The sequence below is a fragment of the Phaenicophaeus curvirostris genome, chromosome 2, assembly GCF_032191515.1.
Source record: "Phaenicophaeus curvirostris isolate KB17595 chromosome 2, BPBGC_Pcur_1.0, whole genome shotgun sequence".
NCBI classification, from domain to species: domain Eukaryota; kingdom Metazoa; phylum Chordata; class Aves; order Cuculiformes; family Cuculidae; genus Phaenicophaeus; species Phaenicophaeus curvirostris.
In genome coordinates this window covers 74,894,165-74,912,811 of record NC_091393.1, presented here as the reverse complement: position 1 = coordinate 74,912,811, position 18,647 = coordinate 74,894,165, and the positions used below count along the sequence as shown (strand labels likewise).

General features: G+C 37.9%; 2 protein-coding genes across 4 annotated transcripts in view; both read right to left on the bottom strand.

Annotated features, from left to right (window-relative positions):
* LOC138718243 (protein ELYS-like) overlaps positions 1–18,647 on the bottom strand; it is a 53,971-nt gene that overhangs the window by 19,387 nt on the left and 15,937 nt on the right. The window lies entirely within an intron of this gene.
* LOC138718208 (protein ELYS-like) overlaps positions 1,969–18,647 on the bottom strand; it is a 47,675-nt gene continuing 30,996 nt past the window's right edge. For all 3 annotated transcript variants that reach the window (XM_069852530.1, XM_069852529.1, XM_069852532.1), the window contains 15 exons: positions 18,461–18,605; positions 18,240–18,371; positions 17,013–17,160; positions 16,774–16,924; positions 16,116–16,223; positions 15,458–15,653; positions 14,438–14,635; positions 12,806–13,235; positions 10,972–11,065; positions 9,961–10,067; positions 9,140–9,312; positions 5,284–7,099; positions 4,380–4,513; positions 3,971–4,077; positions 1,969–3,358 (listed from right to left, as the gene is read on the bottom strand). In XM_069852530.1, the coding sequence (XP_069708631.1) occupies positions 3,166–3,358; positions 3,971–4,077; positions 4,380–4,513; positions 5,284–7,099; positions 9,140–9,312; positions 9,961–10,067; positions 10,972–11,065; positions 12,806–13,235; positions 14,438–14,635; positions 15,458–15,653; positions 16,116–16,223; positions 16,774–16,924; positions 17,013–17,160; positions 18,240–18,371; positions 18,461–18,605 (4,132 nt within the window). In that variant the 3' untranslated portion in view covers positions 1,969–3,165. The remainder of the gene's footprint in view (positions 3,359–3,970; positions 4,078–4,379; positions 4,514–5,283; positions 7,100–9,139; positions 9,313–9,960; positions 10,068–10,971; positions 11,066–12,805; positions 13,236–14,437; positions 14,636–15,457; positions 15,654–16,115; positions 16,224–16,773; positions 16,925–17,012; positions 17,161–18,239; positions 18,372–18,460; positions 18,606–18,647) is intronic.

The window sequence follows — 18,647 nt, the reverse complement described above, 5'->3', positions numbered from 1 at the left end:
TCATTACCTGTGGCCCACTGGGCATATACAGATATTAAAGCAAATAAAGTAAGTCAATGTGAGTCAGTTAACACTTTAAATACCCTCTACCTATCAAAAGTAAAATAGATTTGCTTTAATTCTCCTTCATGCTATAACCTGCAATGAATACGTTCAGCAGCCTTGACTTCTAAACATTTGAAGGAAAAACGTCTCATGAACGTGTGTGTTGACTCCATCAGGTAACTTGGGAAACCATTTATACAGAAACATTTCTTTTCTTGACCAATTCCCATCTAACAGCCTTTAATCTTTTTAATATTCATTCTCTCTTCACCAATGTCTCCTACTACATGTCTCTTCAAAATAAAATCAGCCATTACACATATTTTCAGTTATTCTGAAAGGCGAGAGCTTGCTATCCTTAGGCAGTCAACCTTCCAGTAGAATTCTCTCTGGGCTTAGGGCCCCAAAGGCACAGATCCACAACTTGGCTTCAGTTTGTAGCCATCTGGCATAGTATAGGATTGTACAAAGTCTTAATACAAAATAAAAATCATGCCTGTCCTGCAGTCCTTGGCTCTTATATACCATAAAGCAAAGGGGAGGAGAGAGGGGACATTCTCCAGAAGGAGCAGACAGACTGGGAAGGCGGCTGGGCAGCAACCTGCTCCTGGGTGAGAAGGGATAGCTAGTGTGGTGCTGCTGCTGGGATCTGGGAAGCAAAGTTGACAAATGCCTGGCAGCAAGGATCATCTGCATGTTCTACGTTTCAACCATGGGGTCTGTGGGACCCCAAACTACAGTTTAGCTTTAGAGGTGTTGCATCACTGAGAGAGAAAGGGAAGGAAAGATGCTGCATATAAATCACACATATGAGAGAGAGTCAGAATTATCAGGAAAAATAGTTGCCTCTGTCATAAAACTTCATTGGAAAAATATATGGTGTTAATAAGAAGAAAAATAAGCACTTAATATGCTGCCCTTGTTAAGTGAGAGATTCACTCTTTCTTCTCTCTGAGCTGTCCATCGCTTTGAACTGGTACCTTTTGTCATTTTGCCCAGAACCTGACTGCAATTTGCACCAGGGCAAAAGGATGAAAGTACCTTACAGCATTTTGTCAAGTTGACACTTTCTTCTTCCTAAGAGTTGTCTGCTATATAACTGGGTTAAAACTCCTTTAAAATAAAAAATTACTGGACAGTTAAACCCTTAAGAACTTATTAAATCTCATGCCAATTTTCTTGTTACTGTTGTTTTCTTTTTTCCTCCAAAGCACTGCCAAATGAGGATCATTCAGTTGAGTGGGTTATAAAATAAAGAGGCTAAAAATGACTACAAATTACTAATAAAATAAGATAATATTGTGCTTTCATTTGTTCCAATTGGTCTTCGTACCAAAAAATACAGTGCAAATATAAACAACAGAAGTATGTTAAAGCTACATTAAGCAATCTTCATTAGTATTTTATCAGCCAATTCTACTTCATCAGGAATCTGAGCATTTTGTATTCTTGCACGCTACACAATGTATATTCATATTTGACAATTTAAATTCTTGTTTTGGAAGTTTTATCTTCTACTCCATTTTGAGCCATTTACTGCATTACTGTAAAATCTGAATAATAAAAAAATATTGCTAGAACTCGCCCCTCCTTTCTTCCTTAGCCATATTTACGTTGTCGTTGAGGTACAAAATATTCAGAGTAAATCATTACTAACCTGACAGAAAGGTCTCACTTGACCTGCCACTTTCACAGTGCCAACATTTGGCTTTTTATTTTTTAAAGCTTTCATTTAGTCATGCATACTCCCCATGAGAAAAATATCCAAGTGCATGCAACTGCTTCTGTAGTGAACTCCTCTGAAATAGAAAAATCATGGCCCCAGAAGAAACTTCTTTTACAAGCTTAGTCTGTCATTAATACATTAATCCATTAGGTACAAGGTATTAATTAACCAATAATTATTTCTTAGAATAACTGCAGTAGTTTTTACTAATTTGAAAGTTTAATGTCAGGCTCCACCATTCTCTGGTTTTCAAAGTTGCATCCATATATAAATTAACATACATAAAAATAATCCATTGTCCAAAAGACTGCACATCAAAATAGTACTTCCATGTCTGCTTTTAAAAGAATAGCTTTTTGAATTTATTTTTACAAATTGAAGCTTTACAGGGACATTTACTCCACAACCCAAGTTTACTAATGAAATAATTACTCAAAAATATGTTTGTGACTAAGATTTCTGTACATTTTTGTACCTTTTTCAGACTATTATGTTAGCTTTACCATCAGGTTTTCAGTGCTGTAATATGCAGGCTTCAAATACTGCAAAATATGTTTACAGATAATATTTCAATTGTAGTAGCATTCTTATTAACCTTATGAAAGTAATCTTGGCTCAAATTTCAAAGTGCGTGCGTAACATCCCTTTAAATTTGATATGCTATTGTACATACCACACCCTCTATGCAGTTATTTTTTGCTGACAACAAATTATAAGAAATAGTGAAACATTCAAGGTGTGATCTAGTTTTATGAACTAAAAAGCAGCTTTCCCAAAGTTTAAGACAAATAAAAAATATTGCACAGCTTAGGATACAATTGTTGACACTCTGACTTCAATACAGTACAACTTAACTCTCAATGTAAGGAAATACTAGTCTGTATTGTGAGACCAATTATTTGTGCCAGAAGGTCAAACATCATTTATAAAATTTGAACAATTAAATTTTAAATGTTTACTTGTTATAGGAATTCTAAGCAAACTTTTAAAAAGCTTAAAAAGTGTTTGGACGCACTATTGAGGGTCAGCAACTCTTGCAAACCAACATTAAAATTTCTGAGTGATACAGGCCATTGAACCCACTACCCCCTCAAAAAGCTATCAGACAGTAAACATATTGTGAAGTATACATTTTTATTTAACATTCCTAAAATAAGCTGTATTTACATATTATAGAAATGTATGAAGTCTTAATATAAAATAGAAAACTGCATTGACTGAGGAAATCACACTCCATATGGAGTTACTTACCGAAGATGATTTGTTTACGAAATTTTACAATAATTTATATAAATTATCTCTTCCAGATCAGATGATTATTTTTCTTTTTACTAACCCACGCAACTTTGATGACTTTACAAACAGTGGTGAACATTATAAACTTTAAAAACAAGTTACAGCATCTTCCGGCGCACAACTGGCTTTGGAAAATTAGACAGTCTTTTTTTGTTCTTTCGTAGTGTCTTTTCTGCCACATCTGCTGCTTCTTTCTGTTTGTTTTTTGTTCCATCCACTGGAATTCCTAATGGAGAGATTAATTTTATTTCCACTGGTGGAGGTGACCAAGAACCTTCTTTTCTGGTGGCTCTGAAAATAAAGGGAAGTGTGAAATTGAATTTTTATTCCCAATTGTATTAAGTACAGGGAAAAAAAACCCTCATGGAATTACAAAATCAATGCCAAAGAATTATTTACGGCCTTCTTTGCAGACAGCATCAAGGCAGAAAAGGTACAGAAATAAGCTTCCTTTTGCTTTTAATCCTTACCTCAGCCACTATTCCTATGAGCTTTTAGAGCCCCTCCCCCCAGCTTTTAAGAGGCAGATGTCCTCATACAGTTTTCCAGAAGGATGTCCAGAAACAAGTAGTTTTCTTCGCTCACTGTCTTGACCCTCTTCTGCCTTGTCTGGGGAACTAAAGACCGTAGAGTGTGGTTTCATAGCGGTATAAGAGCACGCCATCACTGCAAAGAGTAGTAGCCATGTGGCCATCTTCTATCCTCTCCCTCTCTGGTTTCCACTAGAAAACTAAAGCGTTACGTGGGGAAGAAGGGGGCCTATTGGAACAGCAAGCTGAACAGGCTTATAAAATCAGAGCAGAACTGCCCAGCCAAGGAAGGAAGAGGAAGGCAGGTGGCTAACAGCTGAATCACTACAACAATAAAGGAACACAAATAAAGTGTTCAAAAATAATTTCATACTTGCTTGCTCGCTTTGGTTTTGGTGTTGCGGTTCTACCTCTTTTCAATTGTTGCTTTCCCACAGACTCTATGGGTTTGGTACCCTCTTCCTCTTCAGTTGGGAACTCCTATATCAAGGCAACAAAAGATGTTACTCACGCAGAAGATTTTACACTTCTACAAAACACAAATGAATGTTTCTTTCATGAAGAAATCATGGCAAAGCCAATCCTTATTATTTCCTGACTTACATAGATTAAAAATTGATTTTTGTAGCTAGGTTTCATGAATGAAATAAAATTATTTAGCTGATTAAAGCCCTCTTTCTAGATATACTTTCAAGGAAAAGGCAAGGCATTGCAAAGTATGACTTGAAAAAGCGGTACAGAGCAAAAGTTAAGAACATACAACAACCAGAGTTTTTACTTACTGGTTCTTTCACAATCTGGGAAATGCTAGATACATTTTTTCTCCTTGACCTCAAAAGAGGGGGTGAAAAGACAAACTGAGAAGACAAGTCCGGGTCTAAATCCTGAAGCTGCACAGGATGATCTGCTTTTCCAGCTAAAATGATAATATATTGTTAACACACATGTACATTATACATAAAGGACAATGACTGTAATTTACTGTTGATAATTAAGAACTTAATAGCTTCCTGAAATAAGAGGTCCAACTCACTCTATAAACACTCCATGTGGAGGTATTTTTTCCCTAGGAACTGCCTCTGGGAATCTATTCTTTTAGACTTAAATTGTGAAACAAAAAGAATCCAGTGCAGTGATTTTTCCTGCACTTACGTAATCAAAGATATTACGCTCAGGAGGCATTGGCACATCTTACGCATCTCAAAACATGTTCTTGTCATGTACTCTAATAAAAAGAACCCTATGCGCAGTAACTTCACTAACAAAGTACATGCTCATGGAAAACAATCATGCAATTAAATAGGTGTAGAGTTCGTTACAGCTCCTTTTAAGTTAAGAGCTGAACAGAATTTGGAAGGGAGTCTCCTTTATTTCTCTGTTGGGATGAAGGGATGGCAATCACCTGTTAACAGATACCCTCCAGTTTTCAGAAGTGACAGAAATTAAGCTCATGACAAAAACTGAACTTTCAATTTCACTCTGCTCAGATCAGCCTCCTCACCCATTCCCTCCACAACCAGTGAGCCTGTCATGTAGAGTTCACAAAAAGAGGACTTGCCTCTGTCTAAATGTTTATTTTGCATTGTTACATTCCTTACAATACTTAAATCCACCCTCACAGACTGCTTTCTGTCGTTTACAAAACAGCAATACGCCCTCCTTTGCATATACACCTAGTACACCTACCTTTGAATTTCTTTGTGAGAGGAGTAGAGAAAAGGAAGGGCTCACTTTCCTCAACAAACAGTTGCTGATGCCTGGCAGTTTTGCGGGATTTGGTTCGTGTAAAACGATCTGCTACAGTTCTTGATGTTTCATCATATCCTGACAGCTTTATTTCTTCAAGTAGCAAAGGACTACCACCAGGTCCTTCAGGGAGGGCCTCCCCCTCTGTCCTCTCCTCCAATGGTGACAGTCTTTTTCTGCCCGGACGACCTCTCCTTGCTGTCCTGGGCGGGGTTGATCCCTCAGTTCGCTGTGCAGCTGTTTGCTCATAAGTAGTCACTTTTTCTGGTGTAGCATGTGGAACTCTTCTTGTTCTTCTCTTAGGACTGTCAAGGATTTCAACTTTCCCACCTGAATGTATGTCTTCCTGAGTAGAGACAGAGCTTGTGTCTGCCAAGAGACTTTGTGCCCCTTTCCTAGCACTTCTTCTAGGAGTGACAGGAAGGTTAAATTCTGGTTGAGGAAGTGATGATTTAGACAGATCGAGGTCAGAATTTTCTGGAACTTCTGAACTCATCTTTCGTCTTCTCCCTCTTTTAGTTGACACAGGTGAAACGAGTTGGTCACTAGGCTGCACCTCTTCATCCTTCACAAGATTTTCAGTGAAGTCTAAATTTGTGGTTTTCGATTTTCTTCCTCTTCTACTAGGACTGACTGCCAGTTTTGTCTTAGGAGTAGTGTAACTCTGGCCAGTTTCTCGATCTCCCGCTGACCTTTTTCCTCTAGTGCTTTTGGAATTAGCAGAAGCAACAGTGCTAGCTTCAGCAAGAGCTGTTTCCTCATTAGATTCCTCCAAGAGCGCAGACAGAGCTTCCTTTGCTTTCCTTAATCCTCTTCTTGGAGTAACAGCTATTGACTTTGCACTGACGGACAATCCTTCTCCATCAGAATGGCTGCTTTCTACTTTTTCTAAATTAGTCAGTTTAGGCTTCCTACCTCTCCTTGCAGTAACAGGTGTCACAGGTATTTGCTCATCTTGAGCATTTTCTTCTGTCTGAAGATGAGAAGACTCAGATGCTTCTTTTGTTCGCCTAGTACTTCTCCTAGGAGACAGTCCAAACAGAACTGGGTTATCGCTCTTCAGTAGTTGCTGATCACCTGACAATGAAAGACTTCTACTCAGTTGTCCTCTTGTGCGAGCTCTAGGAGTGATGACATGCTCTACTTGAGCAAGTCTGCTGCTTTCATCTTCCACTCCTGACACAGCTGCTAATGGAGCTTTTGCCTTCTGGAATCTAGTAATCTTTTTACCTACGCTTTCATGAAGAGATTGTTCTACAACTTCAGATGTAAATTCTTTACTTCTTGTGTCTTTGATTACATCCAGTAAGTTCTCAGCAAGAGCTACCTTAATAGGTTCAGGCACATATGGGAGTGACCCTGCAATATTCTGAGATTCTTGATCACTAGTTACAGTGGACACTGAGTTTGTAACGTGCTCTTGGGTCTCAGTATTTCCTAAATGGCTAACAGGTTTTTCTTCTGTTGTTATGCCAGCTGGTTTTGAAGCATCTGCTAGCGTAGGATCTCCCACTTCTGCTTCACCTTCCTCTCCTTCCAGCACTAAAGTAAAATTACTCTGACATATATAAAGCTCTCCATCTCCCTCAGCCACATCACATTCACCATCTTTACTATCAGGCAAATCACATGCAAACCGTTGCTCTATAGTGTCATAGCTGTACTGAAGGTCGCCTGGTGGATGTAGTTTACTGTATGGTGACCTTTCAAGTGCTTCTTCCGAGGTTTGTGCCTTAACCGTGTTATCTTCAATGACCTAAAATTAAAAAAGTCTGTTAATGCATTATTAATTATGAGCCAGACCAACTTCAAATTGAGCTATATGAAACTGAGGACAGTGACATGCTGCTTTTCCTTTCAGATCACTACCGAATGTAAAGTTAGAAACTTGTACTGTCCTCTCTACTAGAGAGAAAAGTTTGTGTTCAAGGGCCAGAGAACAGTATTCAGTGTATGCAATCACATGCTCCATTGCCGGTATTTCTGTTCATGACTATTTGCTGCCCCCAGTGAACAAAGTGAGTAGTGTTTCAATGAAAGCTGTGCAAACATCTGGCAGTCATCATCACACTGCAGTACTTCCTGGACTGACTACAAAAGACACACAGAGTAAACAGCTCTGCATCTAACATGATACAATACAACCATGTCCCCAAAGTTTAAAAGTTTCACTCACGATACTTGACTGCAACACTTACTTAAACTGTCCAGGTATGCCACCCAACAACTCAAGACTGTGCCTCGCGGAATCACTTAGATTGCATGAGACAACACATCCATTCTAAATCCCTCCACCTCAAGTAGTTCCCTAAGCAATTATTCTTTCCTTCGAGGTCCACATGAGATATTTGAGCTTTCAATGCTGAGAAAAGTGCTCTCTGCTACATATTTCAAGTGACTCAAATGGTCAAGATAATTTAATTAATGTGTAAAGACCTTTGTCCAACCCTCTAAGTTCTAGTGCTAGCCAACAATGGCAGAAGAAAGAAGCCACTCAACAGGAGTCTCCGTAGAGCTGCTTATATTCTTGCCTCCTGTCTTGTCAGAAGTTTCTAAAGCATCATATTATAGCAACCTGCCATGCTTAAAAACTATATTAATTAAATACTAGGCTACATAGACTTCCCTTTTATGTTTACAAATCTACAAACAAGAAAGTACTAAGCAGTTTGCCCTAAATTCAGTGAAGGTGGACAAGCCAAGAGATGTTTACATATCAATCAATAAGTACCGGTTATAACAAAAGCAGAAAAACCTCCACTGTACTGCTACAAGAATGACTGCAGCTTTGTGATCATCTCACATATGTGCTCTCTTCATCCCATCACAAATTTTCCGTTACTCCCATAAGTGTTTTATGTACTTCCAAGTCTATAACCACCTTCTCTACAGCATTGTCCTAAATCCCAAAGCCGAGACGAGCTAAATAAGCATCAACCTGTTGAACTTCATCTGAAATCTCTAACACTGAAAAGCACTGCCTGTTACTTAGGACCAAGTTGCAGTATGCCTACCTTTCAGTTTGTATTTCAGTCTATTATTAATTCTTGTGAGTATAAGCCTACAGGAAACTGATAGCATACTCTATGTGGTACTTCAAGGACATCCGCAGTGAATTCAAAGAACTCACCAGCATCAGCGGAACAACAGGGGAGAACCTAGGGCAACTGGAGAATCTCTAGCTCTAATTCTCAGTTGATGTGAATAACCTTTTAAAATTGGTATTTTATAATGTTTAATGTTAAGAAACCGTGGTTTAAAAATAGTTTGAAGTAGTCAGAAATATCTTCACATTGAATTTAACTCATTAGTGGGAATTCTGTTTACATTCATAAGGAATAAATAGCGAAGGATCTAAGCAGCTAAACTGTTCTGAAAATTAGTCTGGTTCCCACCTAATTTTGTCATTTGGTAAATGGCCCCCAGTATAAAAAAGCTGCACTCCCCACCTTTTCTCACTGTCTTTAGCATTAAAACTATTCATTTTTTAAATCAAAAAAGAAACATTTAAATTCTAGTAAACAAAATGAATGCATGGTCATTTTAAAAGATAGTTTGGGCGTATTTTTGGTAGTACTACAGCTCTCAAAGGCTTGAGTCTTGACAGGTTCTATTCTGTACTACAGATACAGAAAATGCATAGGAGAAAAATGTATCTGCCCTTATGTATAGGTTTTAACTTGTATTAAGCACCTAAAGAAACGGAGATGTTTATGTGTGCCTTCCAACAGTCAGGAAGATAGGACTGTCTTCACTTTGCAAAATGTTTTCTATTTTGTACGAATAGTTTACTTACATTAATCTCCTCAGTTTTAGGAATATTGTTAGAAACGGTTACTTCTTTCCGCACAGAAGGAACATTTTCTTTAACTTCAGCTGCTTCTAGGTTACGGGTTTTAGGTACATCCTCAAGGCGATTTTCTGAAGAAGTACTGACCACTTCCTCACTGTCAAGGATACTTTTCACAGCTGGAAGAGATTGATGTAGGTTTAACTTAACTGGTATATAAATGACACAGGTTTAAGCAACAGAAGTAACAGAGAGAGCAGAAGCCAATGGTACAGTTCTCTATCCTGCCACATAAACTGGGCTTTCTCAAAAAACTAAAGCCAGAACTACTGCTCTGGCAAAGGAGGCAGTCCCATGATTGAAAAAAATAAATAAATAAATAAAAGGAAGGCGTAAGTCAGCTGCCAAGTCCATAGAGATCAAGAACAGCAGAGGAAAGGGTAGCTGGAAAGACACACTAATGGCTTGGTTTTCTTCACATTCTGAATACCACAGATGCATCACCTTTTAAAATAGTAACTCTGGTAGCGGATCCCATAGCACACAAATGAGTAGCAGTATACAATATTAAAGTAAGTACTGATCTCTCCTCCTATATTTTAAATCCTACCAATTTTCTCAAGCTCTTTATCAAGAACAGGAACATTCACTATCCATTTCCTCCAAGGACTTTCTTTCAGGAGGGTATTCTCTCCACAGTTTAATGCAAGTTTGCAGTAATATGCTAGTACTACTTCAGTCTGTGTCACCTGTAGTGTCAAACTACACATTTTACTTCAGGAGTTCAGCTACCTTAACCCACAACATCTCCAATACATTGTACATACATTTGCTGTCTGCCTCTGGGGATTCAGAAAGCTGTTGATTTGCTGCAACTGGTATGGCTTTTTCTTCTGGCAAGGAAGATGCTTTGGACTCCTGGTGGTTTGTTTCACTTCATAAACAGAGAGAGAGAAATTCATCATAAAGCTTCAAAACAAACCTTGAAGAGCTTTACAAATTACTTTTTCACTGTAGTCTTCACATTTCAAACCAGAAAAAAATAAGAAAAATTAGAAATTCCTTTACTGACATACCTACATAAGTTTGTGACTCATTTTATCCAACGAATCAAGTACTTAACGTTCTTCCCAGCTATCTAACACTAGATAGTAAAACAACAACAGAGCTTTACTAAAGAATAATACGTTATTTGTCTTCTGCAGAAAAGAGTGCAACTGCTACATTGCAGGTTTAGAACAAACTGAACAACAGTTTGTGTAATACCATGCTTCCACTTGGAATTAGCAGTTATTTCACTACTAGCATTTTGTCTTTATCATTAAGTAGTTGTGGTTTCTAAAGTATCTGGTTAGAAAGCTGTTTCCCTTTCCATAAGCAAATAGATGCTAATTGAGCACACAATGAAACCAGAAAGTAAGTGTATGAAATACTGTCAAAAAGTATTCAAACCCCCACATAAACCCACTAAAGTTACAGGAACATCCAGTGCAATTTTTAGCAACACAATTTTCAGACAAAAGCAGGGCTTTCACAGTATCTGCTTAGTAGCCCTCAAACTGTGAAAAGGCTGATTTAGCCTGTTGAATGCAGTCTCTATTACTGTCACCTTTGGGGTCCGCAATGATTTGTGAAAAAAATGCTCAAATCAACAGCTCAATTTGACTTGTAGTCATGCCAAATTAGTCCTGTTCACAGACAGAAAGGAATAGAAAAGCAGTTGTATTTAGGAACACAGGGAAGAACCAATACCAGATCAAAATCATAGTTTTCAAGCACAGAAAGACAGTAGTTACATGTTGTGTGAACCCAAAGATGTACCTGTTTCATAAACTTACCTTTCACTTGCAGTTCCAAAGGCAGCAGTCTCAGCAGCTTTAAACACCAACCTATCATCCTCGGGACTTTCATTATTTGATTCTTCCACAAATCCTACAAAACCAGACAGATGGATGACTTCCCTATTGCACCTAATTTCTTTTGAAATGCCCATATGGTTTTTGACTGAGCCTTTAAGCATTTCATCTAGGATAGCGATCTAACAAAATAATGCTACCAAGACTTCCCACGTACAGAAGGTCTGAATTCCTCTTTTTCAGTAGAACAGTCTGATGTGCAAGTTCAGTCAAGAAAACAAAATGACCACTGATATTCTGTTTACAAACTGAACTTGATACATTACTGACCTAACATAAAAACTTCAGAAAACATCCCTCCTTCTACAAACTGGTCAGAAAGTTTTCTTACTTCTCTTTGGCTATTTATCAACAGCAATGCTTCTTTCCTTTCTTGACTCCCTTTCCCCTCTTCTACAACAATGCATCTAAGGTCTTTTTGTGCTCTTTTCTCTGGTGGTTGAAAACCATCTGCTTGCTAACCTGTTTTTATCTCAAAAGGTTCAATTTTAGAAACATTCTCCTCCTCTTCTTTGCTTCCTCCAGATCCAGCAATTCCCTTTGCAGAAAGGATACAGGATTGAGATAATTTTGCTAGCTCAGGCCAAACAAGAGCTATACTGACTGCCCTCTAATGCTTCAAGAGTACTGAAATTGTACAGAACTCTTTGTACCATAGTCCAGCAACGACAAAGTTTCTTTAGAAGGTTATTCTTTAATGATCATTACGTTGTTATTATCATTTTCAATGAAAAAATACCTTTGATTTCTTGTCAAAATACAAGACAGCTAAAATAGGACAGGGAGATGTTTTGACCTTTCTTATTAGAAACACTCAGATCTGGAGAATCCCTTTAACTTACGTATATGGAGTCTGTATCTGGGCACTCCTGTTATTTAAAAACAAAAGGAGCTGTGGAACTTCAATAGTAACAATCACTTTCCAAGATGCTCCAAAATCTTCTCAGACTTAGGACTGAATCAGGCTGCACATGATGCACTGAGCCAACACTCCTCGCTACAAACTGTTTCATGAACTCAGACACAGAACTCTGATACTTCCACACACATCCCAGGAAAGCAAACTTTTTTTTCTTTTAAAAAAAAAAAAAGTTTAATGAACTGAGCTCTCTTTGCTCTGACTGTAGTTGTTTGCACATCTCCCTGTTCCTGCACTACTTTCATTCCCAACTCTTTAATGGTGCTCAGCTAGTGAGCTATATAATTACCAAAGACCAAATGAAATAGGATGGAAAAGGCTACATCATCTGTTGAGCCAGAAAAATGAGCAAGCACAGCTGTAATGAGAAGCAGACACACACACAGACTCAGTTCCAGACAAAACTATTTAACTGAGTACTAATGAGGTAGAGGAGGAAAAAAAAACCCAAACCTAGTAAAAGCATGCTACACACTGAACTTTCTGAAAAAAATACAACCAAACAAAACCCCTGCAGGCTACAGAAGTGTCCCTAAAACAGAAGCAGAATCTTAAGTTCTCAACTTTTACCCCTCTCGCAACTCTGCCAAATCACTGCTGCCTCCCAGCCGCAATTACACACAAGAAATCTCAGTCGAAAGCAGTATACATTCATGATGTCCAAGATACCTAAAAGGGACTCAAAGCACAATGGCAATTTTGAAAGCCTAGGACAAGGAAGTACCTTGGACATTTATAAACACTCCTAGTTAAATACTGCTGCACTCACGACCAATTACCCCTTTTGAAGGTATTTGAAAAATTCAGAAACTTAGGTTATCATAAGATGAAACGCACCAGCTTCTTTTCTTAGTTCCCATGAATCTGGTTGTTCCATCTGGAAAGGTTTATCTTCAATTATTTCATTGTTTTCTTCCTTCTCCGATTCTTCAAAATTGGCATTTTCTTCAGCAGAAGAATTAGCTGGTTTAGCAGCTATAAAGATGACATCATCTTCAAAATCACCAGGTGATTTTGCATCATGGTACTCCAAAGTAGTTTGGTCGGATCTGGCAGAGAAGTTACTGTTCTCTTTGCTGACATCCATTTTCTCCAATCCATCTCCATGTATGTTTTCAGAAGACTCCTCCATTTCAGCACGACCATCCTCAAGATTGCTCAGAGTAAACAGAGTTGGTTTATCTCTATTTTCAGACCAAGCATCCTGCACCAAACCATGATGACACTCAGATGAAGCTCCAGGCAGCGCGTCATAATCTTCTGTTACCTTTTATTTAAAAAAAAAAAAAAAAAAAAGTGTTCATCAATAACACGCACATGCTTTTCATCAAAGCAAGGGAAAAAAAGAACAAACATATGCTGCTATTTTTAAGTTTTACAAGTGTCACCTTAAGCAAGGTGCTACAAAATTATTTCTCATTCTAGCACTACCGTAGCTTTTAAAGCTGAGTGCAAAAATTTATCATGCTTTTGACTGCTTATTGAGTTTCCACAACCTTGAAGAATTAAGATGAAGTGGGTCTTGTAAGTGCTTGCTTATACTGTCATCTCAAGGCTGTTCATAGGGTTCACTACTGTGTTTTCAAGAAGAGATAATTTAGCATACTTAAAATCACACATAAAATTTCTCTTTTTTTGGCTAGCCTTTTCAACTTGTATGCACAACTAAAATATTTCAGTGTTCACTATGCTTGTATCATGGAACAAGTAAATTAATCTGGCCACACTGTATTATTAAGGACTTCCTACAGGAGACAGGGTCTCTTGCTACAGTTGAGGTCTTACTACATATATGGAAACTTGCACGCACCCCTGTTGTACCCTCAATTTTGGTACGTTACTTCAACAACTGCATGATCAGCTGAATAACGGAATGCAACGTAACAAAAGGAGGAGAAGTGGGCAGTTTTCAGATGGAGTAAATTCATTTGGGTACTATACGAATGCTATCCCTGGTGCAAGGCAGGAAGCAAACCCAAGAACATTTGGGCTAGAGAACAGACAATTGCACAGCTCTCTTCCTCAGGAGTCTATTTTTACCATAACTGAAGGAAACGCAGACTCGTGAAAAGAGAGACTAGAAGTAAAATGCAGCTCATGAGTTGCTTTCAAAGCTGTTTGATTCTCAAAGCTTAATAAACCCAAACAAATGGCTCTTACCTTCCTGCCATATCACCATCTGAAAATAATAGCAGGAAGCCGAACCGCCAATTTGCAACAATCGTAGCTCGTAATGACACTTGAGTAAAAACTGCCAAGGTCATGGGCATTTATTACAAGTATGGTCCTGTAACACATGATGTTACAGAATGTCCAGAACAACCTTTTCTGATTAAATTCAATCCTGCCATTCTGATTTGTAATTTCAGTTCTCAACATAAGGAGTGGGCAAACTTGAAAAAAGCCTAAATCAAATCACAATTTATAAAGCCCATAACTGTAAAATTCACTAACCACAGCCCAGCTTACCCCAACAGTCCATTTTGCACTTGAGTTCTCCTCCCTGAAAGATATTCTAGGTTCCTTTGCTCGTAGAGGAGGAGTAACTGATCGTCCTGGAGATGCAGAGGGAGTTGCTAGAGGTGTGGTACGAAGGCTGGATCTGAGAATAGACTGAGGAGTAAAGCCAGGAAAACCAGTGGCAGATGCAGCCAAAACTTTAGCTCTCTGTAAAAAGAAAGAAAGAAAAACTTTTCTTTTAAAAACAGTGAAATCTTCATAACAGAAGCCTGCCCTTGTGCAAAGTATGAGTTCAAACTACAAAGTAGGTTTGTACCAGCAGAGAGGAAAAAGTTTAGCTTCTGCACTGCTCTTTTTCTAAAGGTACAGAAACCTTGATGATAAAATATGTTTTTATGTTTCTCCTGGATATATTTTTAATGCCAACATAAATTGTTATTGCTCAGGAAATTAACTTGAAAAAACAAGGATATAGCATCTCATCGCCTGCAATGTAATCTCTAATCATAATAATTCTGGCAAATTTCTACGTTGCCCTTCTAAAAGGCACACAACTTGAAATGTCACCCCAGGTACACTGCCACAGCAATCACTTTGTTGTGATTCATTTAAACAGATCAAGAAACTGAAACATACATATTTGCTTGTAGGTATGCAAGTCAAACTAAACAGAGCTATCAAGCACTTAAACAGTGAGACGTTTAGGCTTCAAATTGTATCTTAAAGTATCCAAGTATATTGAAAACTCCCATGGAACTTACTTTGTTCCACCCACAAAACAAGTGTATGTCATGAAGCTATGGGACCATGGGCATACTGCAACTAACTTAGAACTAGGCTTTCCCTCTTCAAAGACTGTTCCCAATGTACTGCTTCCAAAAGGACTGTATAATAATCACAGGCATACTGAAAATATTCCACAATTCAAATCCAACAATGTTTGTGTTAAATACTTTGGGGGGTTCCTTTTAAACCAAGTTCATAGGCTTTTGGTGTGGTTGGTTGTTACTGTTTCTTTAAAACACAAACCTTAACCACAGGAGGAGTCTCTAGTAAATTCAGCTCTGATGTTCCTGAAAAATTCTTTGCCAAGATGGAGCCATGCAGATTTGATTTCAGTGGCCTGGATGACATGAAAGAAGCAGAAGCTCCGTATGGTGACTGCCAGCTACCACCTTGTGTTGCAGAACATGAAGGAACAGGACGAATCACCAAATCCAGTAATCTGTTAAGAGCACAATTTAAAATATGAACACAAATAAAAAAATGAGAAAAAGAAATGCTGCATTCAAGAAACTCAAGATGATACATAACAAACTTTCAACAAACAAGAACTACAGGTGAATCCTCATTGTTTAGGTGATGTACCAGGCCCATGAACAAGTTACAGGCATCTTCTTTTTTTTTCATTATTATTTCTTTAGGTTTCAGACCTATGTTCCTAAGTCACTGCCTCTGAGGCAAGAGTGATCCAGTTTAAGCTGCCCAAGTGATATAATTCTCATGTCAGAAGAAAATGCATCTGCATTTCCATGCTGGGACCACTTCAAATTCACTTTTTTTCCCTTTTCTTTAGCAGATACAAAGCTAAATGCAAACAGAACTCTTTGAAAACATAGAAAGCAGACACACACATATAGTAGAAGCAACACCTTTTTGAAATATTCATTCCACAGATCTACTCTACCTGGAACATTTTTGTGAAAATTTTGTAACTGGTGTCCCAACAAATGCATCACGCAGCTCTGTATCAGGGAAAGGCTGTTCTATGTCTGGTGGTTTTGTAGCTCTAGGACTAGAATTAAAACAAAAACATAACTGATGTTCATTTCTCTGAAGTCCAAGTATATCAGAATACAAGTTTATTTGACCATAGCACCTGAAGGAAAATCATCAGACAACTACCAGTCTCTTTTTGGGTCTGTATATAGTTCTGCCAATTTTTAAGTAAAAAAGCAGAAACAAGGCAGAAACTGGGCCAGAAGCGGCAAAAGATAGCTTGATGGAAATCATAGTTTTGGTTTCAGTTTCAGCTATCTTAAATTCTGTAAATACATTTACCATAATGTAAATATGTGTATTTGTATAATAGTATCATAGCAGAAATCTCCAAATCTGACTTATTTGTCTTACAAATAAGACAAATATGTAAACAAGACAAATATGTCTTAGAAATATGGCAATACGTATTGGTTCTTAAATGTATATACTGTACATACAAAAAAGCCAAAACAGAGCTATATTCAGCTCAAAACACTTCCCTCAAAACACTACCACAGTTCAAAGTGATCTTTCTTTCCCTAAGCACATAGCTCAAGACTAACCTTTGTTAAAAGGCTGCTTACCTATCACATCGTGAGAAACCGGTTTTTGACTCATTTCCTACCCATACTTCCCCAATTTTGGACAACACATTACTGATGAAAGTTGCTCTTGTGTGCACTTTCCCTGCATTAGCATGTTTTATTACTGTTGACAATGGCTTTGGTCTTGAGACTGTAAAGCAAGAGGGGAAAAAATTATCAGCCTTGTGTAATCAAAATACTGGTTAGTTCTCCATTACATTCCGCCCCCTATACATTACCTTCTTTAAAGACTGATGAAAGCAAAGGGTAAGGCTTGGCTCTCTCCATAGCCAGCTTCCTTTGAACTTTAGGAAGAATTTTGCCATAGTGATCTAGTATAGAATTTCTGGCAACCGCTCTCTCTTTCAAGTGAGGATCACGATCATTCTGATAAATGAAAAGCATGAAGCAAAAGGTTACTTATTACAAGAAGTTCAATGCACAGAACTATGTGCACTATTTCTAATTAGTGAATAAGCTTACTCTGCAGATCTGCCCATTTTCACCTAGTGCTTTTAATGAAGTCAAAGGAAGACTGGAACAATAACAGAACCTACAGCAAAAAGTTAAAACAAGCCTGGTGCTCTGCAGGACCTTATTCTGATACTCCTGTTATCACCTGTAATTTTCAAATGGCTTAAAAAATAGCAGGCTTCCCCCTGGTTTTTGTCAAAGATGACTGAATATACATGGTAACTGCAAATTAACTTGGACATAATGATGTGAATATTACAATGAGAAAGAAAAAGCTACCTACACACATCTGGCTGGAGGGAAGTTTTCAAATGCAGGACCTAAACTTCCAAAATTACCGTATAAGTTTGATTCACTGGAAAACTATGGTTCCGGAAAACTGCAAATATTTCACAGATCCATAACAAAAGTTCACATAACACCAATTTTAATCTGGCTGTTCTCGGAAGTTAGATACAGGTTTCGGTCATAAAAGCATTAAAATGAAAGTTGGGGAATTGCAGAGGACACTATAACCTGAGGAAATAATAATAAAAACTAAACCCCATCCACCAGGCAAATTTCACTTGTGGGCTGGCATCCCCACTGTTCTCAGCTGGAAAACAAAGTTGCATGCAAGGTGCTAGCGATGACATGCAACATAGATTATTCTGTCTGTGGAATGAAGAGTAAATCCTAGCTAACCTATGTATCTGAATAAATTAATGATGAGACTGGCTGATAGAAAATATCTATTTATTCCTAAGATGCAAACAAATTACTTCAAGTGGAGTCAACAATGGTCTGTAACAATTTATAACTTCACAGAGGATCTTTGGAGTAGGGAAGGATGTTGTTAAACTTTTATGTTCAGCAGTAACTGGAAGCGTAGAAACTTATTCCTAGTATTTCAAAGAACAGCATAAAAAACATAGCTGCATTTTTACTGGGGACTATCCAAAACAGTAACACCTAACAGAACCTTGCGCACTTGACAGAACTTTTATACTCACTGTAAGATTAACCTTCATTGATTGATTCAACTGTAGTGCTGGGATATAGTTGGCACGCTGCAGATGGTGAACTAGAAGAAACTCATGGTTCTGAACACCAGGCCTTGTCTGTAAAAACTTCTCCAAACATTCCTATGAGAAATAACACATTTCAAACATTTGTTATGATTCTGACTCTCCACTTTTCAAAGAGATGATGAAGATTTTTTGTCCACGCTTACTAGTTCACTGTTGGTGAAAGGAAGCTTCAATAAGTCTTCCATCAGTCCCATCTCCTGGCAGCTTTCATACATGTGTTTTAGGAGCTCTTCTCTATTTAACTTTGTGGTATGTTGCTGTAAAACAGCCCAAGCCTCCACCACGCACCTGTAATTCATTTTTTTGATAGGTAAAGGTAAAGTAATAGTA